The sequence below is a fragment of the Haplochromis burtoni genome, unplaced genomic scaffold (assembly GCF_018398535.1).
Source record: "Haplochromis burtoni strain Fernald_Lab_line unplaced genomic scaffold, NCSU_Asbu1 Contig_616, whole genome shotgun sequence".
In the NCBI taxonomy this organism is placed as follows: domain Eukaryota; kingdom Metazoa; phylum Chordata; class Actinopteri; order Cichliformes; family Cichlidae; genus Haplochromis; species Haplochromis burtoni.
This window is the reverse complement of record NW_024582977.1, coordinates 229,749-242,619: the sequence shown is the minus strand read 5'-3', so window position 1 is coordinate 242,619 and position 12,871 is coordinate 229,749. Positions and strand designations below refer to the sequence as shown.

General features: G+C 42.0%; 1 protein-coding gene across 1 annotated transcript in view; it reads right to left on the bottom strand.

The window, feature by feature from the left end:
* LOC102295138 (voltage-dependent N-type calcium channel subunit alpha-1B) overlaps positions 1–12,871 on the bottom strand; it is a 197,892-nt gene that overhangs the window by 39,929 nt on the left and 145,092 nt on the right. The window contains exons 18-20 of the mRNA XM_042214834.1: positions 11,018–11,126; positions 7,821–7,898; positions 3,903–5,204 (exon numbers count right to left, since the gene is read on the bottom strand). Coding sequence (XP_042070768.1) covers positions 3,903–5,204; positions 7,821–7,898; positions 11,018–11,126 — 1,489 coding nt within the window. The remainder of the gene's footprint in view (positions 1–3,902; positions 5,205–7,820; positions 7,899–11,017; positions 11,127–12,871) is intronic.

The window sequence follows — 12,871 nt, the reverse complement described above, 5'->3', positions numbered from 1 at the left end:
CTTGCAACACGCCGTAACTCACCTCAGAACGTTAGCACGTCGGAGCAGTATGCATCACGTGATAGAGCGGCTGTGGCATGCGGGACCTGTCGGTGGTCTGGATAGCATTTGGAGCTTCGCTAGCAACCCGGCATTTCATCTCCGACAAAGTTATCCCCGAGAGAAGTAAAGCAAGTGTGTAAGTCCATCTCTGAATGTTTGTAAAGCATTCCTGCGTTAAGCTTAACGAGCGACTGCCTCTCGCTCTCCGGCTGCTACTTCAATCATGAAACTGCTTAATGATCAGCTGATCGGCTTTTCTGTCGCGAGTCCGTGTCTCTTGTTTGCTTTTGGCCCACTTTGCACCAGAAAGAGGAAACCAGCGGCTGAACAACAGCAGCACGTTTAAGCTTGATCAGCTGTTGTTAGAATTATTTAATATTACTTTCTACTCCAGGATCTTTTTCTACGTAGCTGACGCTGGTAACTGTGCAGGGGCGGATCTAGCAAAGTTTAGCCAGGGGGGCCGATAGGGCATTAACAGGGAAAAGGGGGCACAAAGACATACTTTTCTTTCTTATTCTCATTTAAAATGTCTCAGCTTTTAATTATTTAATATTTATCTGAATCTTACACCCAAAGTTTTAATCTGATGTAAAATGTATAGAAGTCCATTACTGTATATAGTAACTTTAAGTCTAATATATATACCCTAGTAAGCTATAGTACTTTTTCCTTTGGGAAGGTACCATCTGTGCAGTCTGCAATTTTGTTGAAGAAAGATGTTGAATCTATTTAATATTTCTTGAAAAATAATTGATTTCTGTGCATTTTTTTTCACACTGCATCAAATTAAGGTTGATTACGTCGATTAAGCATCATGAGGTGGAGCGTGAGGGGTGGTTCCCTATTTTTTATTTATTTATTTTTGTTGTTGCTGGGAGTTGGAACCCTATTAGTTAGGTTGCTTAATATTTATGCTAAGTACTCTTTAAAATACCAGAATAGGGAGGATGGTGTAGGTTTAAGTTTATTAGATTGATCAGTATTGCTGAACTATGAAATATTTTTTTTTGCATACAGGTATAACAGAATAGCTTTAGTGTAGTTGTTGTTTTAAACTTGAGTATGAACTTATACAAAATGCAGCAAGATATTTAAAAAACAGTTTTGTTGATTAAAAAACACTATATCGGATTCATATCGGTATCGGCAGATATCCAAATTTATGATATCGGTATCGGACATAAAAAAGTGGTATCGTGCCATCTCTAGTATAGATGGTTGCTTGTGTTACTCCAGCACCTGAATATGTTATTAATAGTACCTCTACAGATGTGCAAGTTACCCATGTCAGGTACACTGATGATGGGTACGCAAAGTTCAGACTTTTAAACAAAGTTGTAACAAGTTTATTTCAGTAATGACCAGCATTCTACCAAGAGCAGTGCAAATTAGAAATTCAAAACTGATCATAGTGGATAAAGGAGAAGAGTGACCAAAATAATGCAGTGTTAGTACAGGCTTTACACATTTGTTTTCTGGATTGGATTGGTTTTAATGCAGGCACAATAATCCACAATGAGTCAGAGTCATTATGATGCTTGCAAAGCAAATAGTTTCTTTATTTTATATGTAACCCCTTCATAAATCCAGTCGACTACAGCCCGTTCACCAATATAAGCAAACATATTAGACATACTAAAACACATAAAAACAACAACAACAAAAAATCACTTTTCAACAGTTTTTCATGCAGATCTTCATAAGTTGTGGTTGCATTTCTTCGGCATTTAGGTAGAGAGTACAAAGGGAATAACATTTTTAGGTGGTGGGTAATTTAAATTAAAACATTTTGAAGATACTTGCTGAAGATACAGCTGCTGTATTTCCCAGGGAGGGTGCAAGATATTGCCACTCAAAGATGGAGAAAGTTGTAAGAACGACAGGACAGGAGAGGAAGGTCAGGACAGTAGGTCATATTTAAAATTAAGGACTGCTCAGTGCTATTCAGTGAAGTGGAAATTTAAAGCACATGTAATGTCCTTACTTGTTAAATCAGATATTTGATCTATATATGATGTGAAGGTTGTTACCTTTTTTTATTTTTTCGTACTGAAATGTCTCCAAACAATACAGAATCAGAATCAGAATACTTTATTGATCCCTGGGGGAAATTATTTTTTGTTACAGTGCTCCATTATAAACCAACATTAAGACAAGACAGACAATACACTAACTAAGAATAGTACAATATATACATATATATACATACATACATACATACATAAGTCACTCATAAATAAATAGCTGAAAAAGAAACATGTGTAGTTATAGCAGCAAACAGTGTGTTAAGTGGATGCGTTGTACAGGGAGATGGCCACAGGCAGGAAAGATTTCCTGTGTCGTTCAGTGGTGCTTTTCGGTAATCTCAGTCTCTCACTGAACGTGCTCCTGTGACTGACCAGCATGTCATGGAGTGGGTGGGAGGTGTTATCCAACATTGTCTTTATCTTGGACAGCATCCGCCTCTCCGACACCACCTTGAGGGAGTCCAGCTCCATCCCCACAACATTGCTGGCCTTACGGATTAGTTTATTGAGTCTGTTGGCATCTGCGACCCTCAGCCTGCTCCCCCAGCATGCAACAGCATAGAGGATCGCACTGGCCACAACAGACTCATAGAAAATCCTCAGCATTTTCTGGCATATGTTGAAGGACCTCAGTCGCCTCAAAAAATAGAGACGACTCTGGCCCTTCCTGTAAAGTGCTGTGGTGTTTTTAGCCCAGTCCAGTTTATTGTCAATGTGTACTCCAAGGTATTTATAGTCCTCCACAATGTCAACACTGACCCCCTGGATTGAAACAGGGGTCAAGTGTTTCCTGGTCTTCCTGAAGTCCACGATCAGTTCCTTGGTCTTTGCCACGTTGAGCTGCAGATGATTCTGCTCACACCACGTGACAAAGGAGTCGACCACAGCCCGGTACTCTGTCTCATCATCCCTGCTGATGCATCCAACCACCGCAGAGTCATCAGAAAACTTCTGAAGATGGCAGGTCTCTGTGCAGTGGCTGAAGTCTGTGGTGTAGAGGGTGAAGAGGAAGGGGGAGAGGACAGTCCCCTGTGGTGCCCCTGTGTTGCTGATCACCTTGTCAGACACACACTGTGGGAGACGTACATATTGTGGTCTTCCTGTCAGGTAATCAACAATCCAGGACACCAGAGAAGCATCCACCTGCATCGCTGCTAACTTATCACCCAGGAGGGTCGGCCTGATGGTGTTGAAAGCACTGGAAAAGTCAAAAAACATGACCCTCACAGTGCTCGCCGGCTGGTCCAGATGGGTGTAGACACGATTGAGCAGGTAGATGATGGCGTCCTCAGTTCCGAGACGAGGCTGATAAGCGAACTGAAGGGGATCCAGATGTGGTCTTACTATGGGTCGCAGCTGGTCCAGGATGAGCCTTTCCAGGGTCTTCATGATGTGGGAGGTCAGTGCCACGGGCCTGTAATCCTGGGGGCCACTGGGACGTGGCGTCTTTGGTACAGGGACGAGGCATGATGTCTTCCACATCACTGGGACCCTCTGCAGACTCAGACTCAGCATAAACAGTTTATGAAAGACTCCACACAGCTGGGGGGCACAGGTCTTGAGGACAGGGGACTCACTCCGTCTGGTCCAGCAGACTTGCCTGAGTGAAGTCTCCTCATTTGCATCTCAACCTGGTATTGAGTGAAGGTGATGGGTGGGGGAGGGGTGTCAGGAATCTCACAGGAGGCAACAGCTGTGAAGAGAGAGGCTGGCACAGTGGTGTGGCTCTGGATTCCAGGCTGACTACAGGTGAGGTTGTGGGGGTGGGAGCAGACACTGTGGTGTCGAATCTATTGAAAAACAGATTCAACTCATTGGCTCTATTCTCACCTCCCTCAGCTCCCCTGCTGTTGGTTGGCCTGAATCCAGTGATGGTCTTCATGCCCCTCCACACCTCTCTCATGCTGTTCTGCTGGAGTTTCCACTCCAGCTTCCTCCTGTAATTGTCCTTAGCCTCTCTGATCTTGTCCTTTAGTAACACCTGGATCTTCCTCACCTCCTCTTTGTTGCCCCCTCTGAAAGCCCTCTTCTTGTTGTTGAGGAGGGCTTTGATGTCCTTAGTCACCCACGGCTTGTTATTTGGGTAACAATGAACAGTCTGAGCTGGAACAATGGAGTCGGTGCAGAAAGTTATGTAGTCTGTGATACACTCAGTAAGCCCATTGATGTCCTCGGCGTGAGGCTCACAGAGTGTTTCCCAGTCGGTCACCTCGAAACAGCCCTGTAGTTCTGCTAAGGCCTCCTCTGACCACCTCCTAACAGTCCTGGTGGTCACAGGTTCCCTCCTCACAATTGGCACATAGCGGGGGGTGAGGTGAATCAGGTTATGATCTGACCTACCAAGTGGGGGGAGGGAGGAGGAGCTGTATGCATCCTTGACGTTAGCATACAGTAAGTCTAAAGTTTTCTCTCCCCTGGTGGGACAGTCCACATATTGTTTGAATGTTGGTAGTGTATTGTCCAGTGATACATGGTTGAAGTCACCCGAGATCACAATAAAGGCACTCGGGTGCTGAGTCTGTAACCGAGCTATGGCAGAGTGGATAGTGTCACATGCAGCTGTGGGGTTAGCAGAGGGAGGAACATAAACAGCCACCAAGATGACGTGAGAGAATTCCCTGGGTAAATAATACGGCCTGAGTCCAACAGCACACAGTTCAGTGTCCGGGCAACAAATCCTTTCTTTGATTGTTATGTTGGCAGGGTTACACCACCGGTTGTTAACTAGAACAGCAAGCCCACCTCCTTTCCGCTTACCGCTAGCGATGCTGTCCCTGTCCGCCCGAACAGTGTGGAAGCCTTCCACGGAAGCATTCTCATCGGGAATGTCCTGGTGCAGCCATGATTCGGTGAAACACATCAGGCTACACTCTCGGTATTCCCTCTGACTCCGTACCAGTGCTGAGAGCTCGTCGATTTTAATTGCCAACGATCGCACATTACCCATCACGATAGACGGCAGACACGGTTTAAACCTCCTCCTCGCTTCGAGCCTCCGCTGTCTCACCGTCACCTTTTTTCTTCTCTTCTGTCCTTGACCTCTGCATCCCCGATGTGTTTTCCTCCAAATTTCAGCTGGTACTTCTGCGGGCCTGGCCAGCGAGCCGGCCGGCATCAGGGCGATCAGCTGATCTCTGGAGTAAACAGTCCGTGAGTGTAGGAGATGTGCCGCGGTCCCGTTCCTTGATAAAAGTAACAGTTCCACGGCCACCAGAAGAACAAAAACTCTCTCAATCCACATGATTGAGTAAGAGATAGAAAACGGATGAAAATACAAGTCAGAAAAAAAAAGAATACGTAAGAAAAAAGAGCTAAACTAAGAGAAAAGCAGGAGCGACTGTAACAGGCTGCACGCTGGTTGGCGCATGCGCTTTTGTGAGGTGCTTTCGTGATATTTAATGGATCGGATTACATTTTTTATTTTTCTCCGATATCCGATCCAGTAATTTAGGTCAGTATCGGACCGATACCGATACGTAATATCGGATCGGTCCATCTCTAATCTATACAATGTCTTTTTGTGAAGAACTCCCTTCATTTAGCAAGACAAAACACAAATAATTTTGTATTACAATAATTCAGGTGCTTAAATATCTCGACTGCAATCACCCACTTAAATCTTGCAGAATTATATTCATAACAAAAACAACAAAAAACCACTACATTATAATTTGATATTTTAAGTTGTGATTAAAAGCTATCATTGTTCATAAGTGTCAGTTATTATCTTTCTACTATTTAAATTCAATAACTAAATATCAGGTTTAAATTATTTCTAAACCACTGTACCTTTACATTTTACACTATGCCCCAACATACACTGAACAATAAAATAGCCAGCTTGGAAAATGAGTCAAACCTGCAGTTATACATCCACATACATGGTTTAAGCAGGAAATCTAAACTGTACAGAAGAGGTAGGGCAGACACTAAAAAGAAATCAGCAAAAGGTGATGATAATAAAGAGTTAAGAGCTGACAGTCACTCACGACACTTGTCGATTACAAGTAAAATCAGTAAAAAATACACACGTAATTTTACTGACACATACAACTCTGTCACAAGGTATGAGTGATAAGAGCCCCCATGTCATTTTAGGCACAAAGGCAGAATGACAAAAAGGTTTACCTGATAAGAGTACAGTGTTTAACGTCAACAGGAGAGGGATGTGGGGACGTTAATGACAGAACTTCAAAGTTGTAAAAATAACTCACAGTGAGCTAATGCTGCAGATGGACGAGCTGCTAGAGTGCACCTTACTTCAACTGCATGTTAGAAAACTGCACATGCACAAAAAAAAAAAGGGGAACGTGGGGAAAACATATAGCATGAAGTCAGAGAAACAGCCAGACAACATTCAATTATTATCTGTCTACTCTGTCTATTAGTATCCTATCAAATGAGAATGAAATGAGGACTGGGCTGGTTTCAGTCATTATGCAAATGTACTGTTTATAAGATTAGGGAAACCTGCAGTCAGCTGAGACTGAAGAAGTCACTTCGATGAGTGACGAAATGTTTCTCCCACTGAAAACGCTACGTCCACATGAACAGAATCAACTTTTGGAGACAACCTTGAGATTCAAATCCTCAAGCCAGAGGTCCACTGACACTAACAGAGTCTAACCCTTAGAGGAGGTTTGGCAAAATTATACTTTATTCAGATGGGTGGTTTTCTTGATCATCTTGACATTTCCTAACTACATATAGGATAATGTGCAAACAAGGAAGGGGAATCAATTAGGTTTTAATTAAGGTTCTACAATCCCTTATCCTGGTTGTTATTTACATGACAGTTTAAGAAACTGGTGCAATTGTTGGTTATTTAATATATGTTATGTTAATATATCTAATTAAAGAACATTCTGACTGTGACTGCCATGGTGCCTCCATCCTGCTTGGCTGTCTACTCCAGGTTTTGTTCTTTGTCTGTTTTTCTCTTAGTATTTAATGTTTCTCCTTCTTGTTTCTCTGTGCTTGTTTTTTATGTTTATATTTGTTGGCGAGATTCATCATATCTTGCTGAGGCTAAGGCTCTGTTTTTATTGGACCTGCCAATCATCTCTGACAGAACAATACAACCACAAAAATGGACTGAGCTGACTCTTGTGAGCTGTGCTTTCACTTCAAAGGAAGTGGACTGGCATGAGCAAATGCTCCGCCACATTATTGGCGAACCATGATCGCTGAAGAAATCGCAGAGGTAAAAGGTAGTAAAAAGGTATGGTTAATCCACCATTTTCAGCCTCTATCCCCTCACCTCCTCAGATCAGAGAACTGACTGTCTCTCCACTCCCGAGGTGTTCAAGGGTGAGTTTAGCAAATGTGCTGGATTTCTTACACATAGAGTTTGCTAGTATTCAAACAAAAAAGGGCATATGAGTCAGATTGTTCCAAGATTGCTTTTTTTGTGGAGATATTTTAAGACCAGGTGCTAAAATAGGCACAGGCTGTGCTAAAAGCAAGCCCCATTCTTTCTTTTGAAGATTTCATTCCTAAATTTCGGAATGTTTTTGAGTCTAACCCTGATGTTGGCTGCTCATCAAGTAAATTTGCAATGTGTAAAAATTGATGACCATGTCCGCAAACACAGGTGAAAATGTAACTTTCCCAGAATGCTCCTGGCTCTTATTCTCCCCCGCACTAACAATGTCCCTATAATGTCCCTCTGTAAAGTATTTTAAGTCATGGCCCTGGATGGAAAAGGACCTCCCTGATATCACACAAGACTCAGACTGTCTCACTCACTCTCTCTGGCAACCACACTGAAGATGTGAGCTTCTATGTGTTTGAAGCCCTTCTTACTCCTCTGGTCCTTGGTCATCCCTGGTTACGTAATCATAATGATTACGTAACCAGGGATGACCAAGGATTCAAGGTTACTTTATTTATACCTGTAAGTAAATTTGCTTTACAGGAAAATGATAGCATTTGGCATCCCTTTGCATCCCTTTAATTGGATAAAATTATATTTTGGGGGGCTGAAAAAAGCTTTGTTTCATGTTGACAATGTTTCTCCACAATGTAAGTGGGGGTGACCTCAAACCAGGCCCCATTAAGTACAAGCTGTAATTGATTGGCCTATCAATAAGAATCACAAGCAGTTGTGTTGCTTTGGTTTTTCTTTGGTTCATCTGTGACTTCAGTAAGCAAGTCCTCCCACTAATGCAACTTGCCTCTCCCAATCTTCTGTTCCAGTGGTCACCATTGGCTCAGTGTGCCTTTGATCTTCTCAAGCAACGCGTCATATCTGTCCCCATCTTGTCTCAACCTGACCTCACGCAACAGTTCATTGTGGAGGTGGATGTGTTCTACTGCTGTGTGGAAGCTGTCCTATTGCAAAACAAAGAAGGTAAAAAGCGTCCCTGTGCCTTTTTCTCTTGTTCTCTCTTCCCAGCTAAACAGAATTATAATGTTAGATATCAAGAACTGCTGGCCAGCAAACTCGCCCTAGATGAATTGAGGTGCTGGTTGAAAGGGTCAGGACATACATTCATCATGTGGACTGACCACATGAACCTTGCATACCTCCAGACAGCATAAAGGCTTAATACTGAGCAAGTCAGGTGGGCTCTGTTTTCCACTCAGTTTAACTTCACCATAACTTACTGACATTCCTCACAAAACATCAGACCACTTTCCTGGCAATTCTCCACTTTTGACAAAACCCCTGATAAATCAACCATGGTCCGTGCTTTCTGAATGATTGGATCCCTTATCTGGTAAATTGAATCAGCCCAGCAAACAAAACCAGACCATGGCAACAGTCGTCCTGGTCGCCTCTATGTGCTTGCTTTGATTTCAGTCTAAGGTAATTCAATGGGCATACCAGAGGTCCCAGTTCACATCTCAAGTTTGGTGTGAATTCTGCTCTGCTCTCTGAGCCAAGGTTGGCCTGCCTTCATCCTCAGACTAACAGACAAGCACAACGTACCAACATTTGGAGCTCCCACCTGGCTTGGTGGAGTATGCCCATGATGTCATGACATGCCATAGAAGGTGAGCTTGTCGTATGGCACAATCTATGCAGTTGGCACTGCCACTGGAAGGCTACCTATGCTATCCTGCTAAGGACCATGGAGCAAAATAAACGTCTTACCAATCGCAATAGAATCCCAGTGCCGGTCTACTGTCCTGTACTACGTGGGACTGGAAGAAGGGCAACTTTCATATTCTACACAGTGAGTCTTCCTTGGCTTGCACATCAAGGTTTTGTTTTTTGTCTAGCTCTCCCTTGTGTTTCCCCTCTCTCCTCTTTTTACGGGTTCCCAACTCTGGCCAGGCACACCTGCTCTAATCACCCACATGTTTATCAAGAATCCACTACTTAAGGTAGTGGATGAGGATAACTCTTTGTTTGGTAATTGGGCTAATCGGTTAGCTGAAACCCTGGCTCCTGCTACTCTGTTTTTGCTCGGATTTTGACTGTCTGTTTCCTGTGCACAGGCCCCTGGATTTCCTTCCCTGGTGTGGTGCGCTTAATCCTCAGTTGAAAGGGAGTGTGAACTGTAAATTTTGGATGTGTTGATTCGCTTTGTTCCTGGACTATTTCCCTTTTCTTGTCTTACTGAACTGTGATCTCCCGAGCGCTGTGCTAAAGTCTACCATCCTATTAGCCTTGACAATGGTCAATCCACACTATCCATCCATCCATTCGCTTCCGCTTATCCTTTTCAGGGTCGCGGGGGGCGCTGGAGCCTATCCCAGCTGTCATGGGGCGAAAGGCAGGGTACACCCTGGACAGGTCGCCAGTCTGTCGCAGGGCTAACACATAGGGACAGACAACCATTCGCACTCTCATTCACTCGCACATTCACACCTAGTGGCAATTTGGATTATCCAATTAACCTATCCCCACAAGCTGCATGTCTTTGGACAGTGGGAGGAAGCCGGAGTACCCGGAGGGAACCCACGCAAACACGGGGAGAACATGCAAACTCCACACAGAAAGACCCCAGCCTGATGGTGGAATTGAACTCAGGACCTTCTTGCTGTGCGGCAACAGTGCTAACCACCGTGCCACCGTGCTGCCCGTGCAATCCACACTAATACTTTCTAAAACGATGTCTCAAAGAAAAATATTTTCGGATTAAAAGTTTTAGATATAAAACATCCACGTACATATATTTCAGATGACCATTCCTCAAGTGGGTAAATCTCCACAAGATGTAAGCGCTAGCATAGATAACAAAGATATTGAGAAATTCTAATTTGAATTAACAAACAGTAGTCAAGGATGTTTTGTGTTCCAGATAATGACCATGTAATGAACTGTTTACATATAAATATGAATAAACAATTAACACATTCTGAACCATATGCATGATTTGATTTGTTGGATCAAGCAAAGTTTAAAGTTTAAATTTTTCTGCCACACTGGATTTGACGTTTTTGTTTTGACAAACATTAACTTTTTTTTAGTCACAAATGTATTTCCCAGTATTTATCAGTAGGCAGGGATGATTGTCTCATCAAGCCTCACAAAATGATGTTTTCTGAACATGTGTCACAGCCAATCAAAGTGATTTTGCAACAGCTGAACACTAGGGAATGCTAGTATCCAACCTGCACAGATCTAATAGCTTTGGAAATACTATTCTGATATTTGTTAAGATGGTGTTTGTTATATCACAGAAGAGTTGAGCATTGGCTTTGGTCTGCAATCTCAGAGAACCATTCTAGCTGAGTTGTTTTGTGCTAAGCTGTTACATATTTCTGCTTTTTTTCTATATTTGTAATGATATTTTGTGGACAAAGATTTAATATGAACATCAAAAATGCAAAAATGTATTCTGTGTGTTGAATATTGACACAGGATGGAAGGAATTAGACTGCATACTTGTAAAGTGGTCCTTAATGTAGCTAAAGGAAAACCACCCACAATTCTTGGGAGTCACTACGATGCAGTTTATCAAGTCAGGACAAACATTAAAGGAAGTAGACTTACGCTGTGATGGAAATGTTAGCGGCTGACATGGGGCTGACTTCCTTTACCTCCTTGGCCTTCTGGAGGGCAAGTTTCTTATTAATAGCCTCCTCTTGCTCCTCTTCATCCTATAGGTATAGAAAAAAACATACATGGACACATATTTTAACTTGTGTTCATTTCAGGACTATAATAAATAACAAGTTGTCACTCAATACACTGAGAAATCCTTTATAATATATTTATTTTACTGTGACCATTGTTGATAGAAGGTCAACTATTAAAGAACAAGGCAAATTTAAGTCTAGCAGGAGCATTCAGAATATGGATATATTATAAGGGTAAAATCACTGATTCTAATTCTAACTCTAACCCCCAACAATAAGAATATATCATTTTTTGTCATATTAAATAGTGAAGTTCTGGCAATCAGGGACAAATAGATAATTCAAACTGAAACCTTTCCCTTTTAATTATTAAAAAAATCTATCTTGCCTTTCTTCTAAATATAGCATAGGTTTAGACCTTAGTTAAAATCAGAATTGTGTTTGTTTGTTTGTTTGTTTGTTTTACATCAAAAGCTTTAGGAATGATGATAAAAACAGAATAATTTTATAATATAGAATAACAAAGAATTTTTTTTTCATTTTTGTGACAAAAAAAATTAATATTTCATAAAAAAAAACTTTATTTCATGAGCAAATATCACAAGCTATACCACAAAACAAAACTAAAAGTAAATATTGCAACCCAAATAGAACTAAATTCTAAATTTCTACTCAATTACTACTCAAGTTAGCTAAATATATGCATGTGTTTCATTTTCAAGACCTGCTTTAAATGGCTACCATTTTGACAAGCGCAGCCCCGGAAGATTCTGAAAACTCTGGTTAAAATTTAGAAGCAAGATATGCATATATTTAACAAAATTATTTTCTCAGTTATAACTAGAAAACTATAACATTAACTATTTCACATTATGTATGAAAAAATGAAAGTGGGTCAACCGACCTTTGTTTAAATACATATGTTGAAAAGTATTTGATATATGAAGCTAGGTTTTCAGAAGTATCATTAGTATATTATATATCTAACAGGATAACTTAGAATCATAACATTATAGTGAATATGGTTTAACAGAAAATGATAACTGTGAAGATTATCAAAAAATGATCATTTGAAATGAAAATAAAAAATATGCACATTAACTAAATTAATTAATTAGAGTACCATCCAGAAACGGCCAAATTTGGTTCTACTCTGATTACACTATCTAGCAATATTTCTTATTCTTTTGTTTTTGTGATACACTTTTCCTTCAGAAAAGGCTTGAAAATGCCTAGAACTTCATAAAAAATATTTTATGAACTATCCATCCATCCATCCATTTTCATCCGCTTTGTCCGGGGCCGGGTCGCGGGGGCAGCAGCCTAAGCAAAGAGGCCCAGACCTCCCTCTCCCCAGCCACCTCCTCCAGCTTATCCGGGGGAATACCAAGGCGTTCCCAGGCCAGCCGAGAGATATAATCTCTCCAGCGTGTCCTGGGTCTGCCCCGGGGCCTCCTCCCGGTGGGACATGCCTGGAACACCTCACCCAGGAGGCGCCCAGGGGGCATCCTTGTCAGATGCCCGAACCACCTCAGCTGGCTCCTTTCTTGATGTGGAGCAGCAGCTGCTCTACTCTGAGCTCCTCCCGGATGGCCGAACTTCTCACCCTATCTCTAAGGGAGAGGCCAGCCACCCTTCGGAGGAAGCTCATTTCTGCCGCTTGTATCCGCGATCTCGTTCTTTCGGTCACTACCCACAGCTCGTGGCCATAGGTGAGGGTAGGGACGTAGATCGACCGGTAAATTGAGAGCTTCGCTTTTACAGCT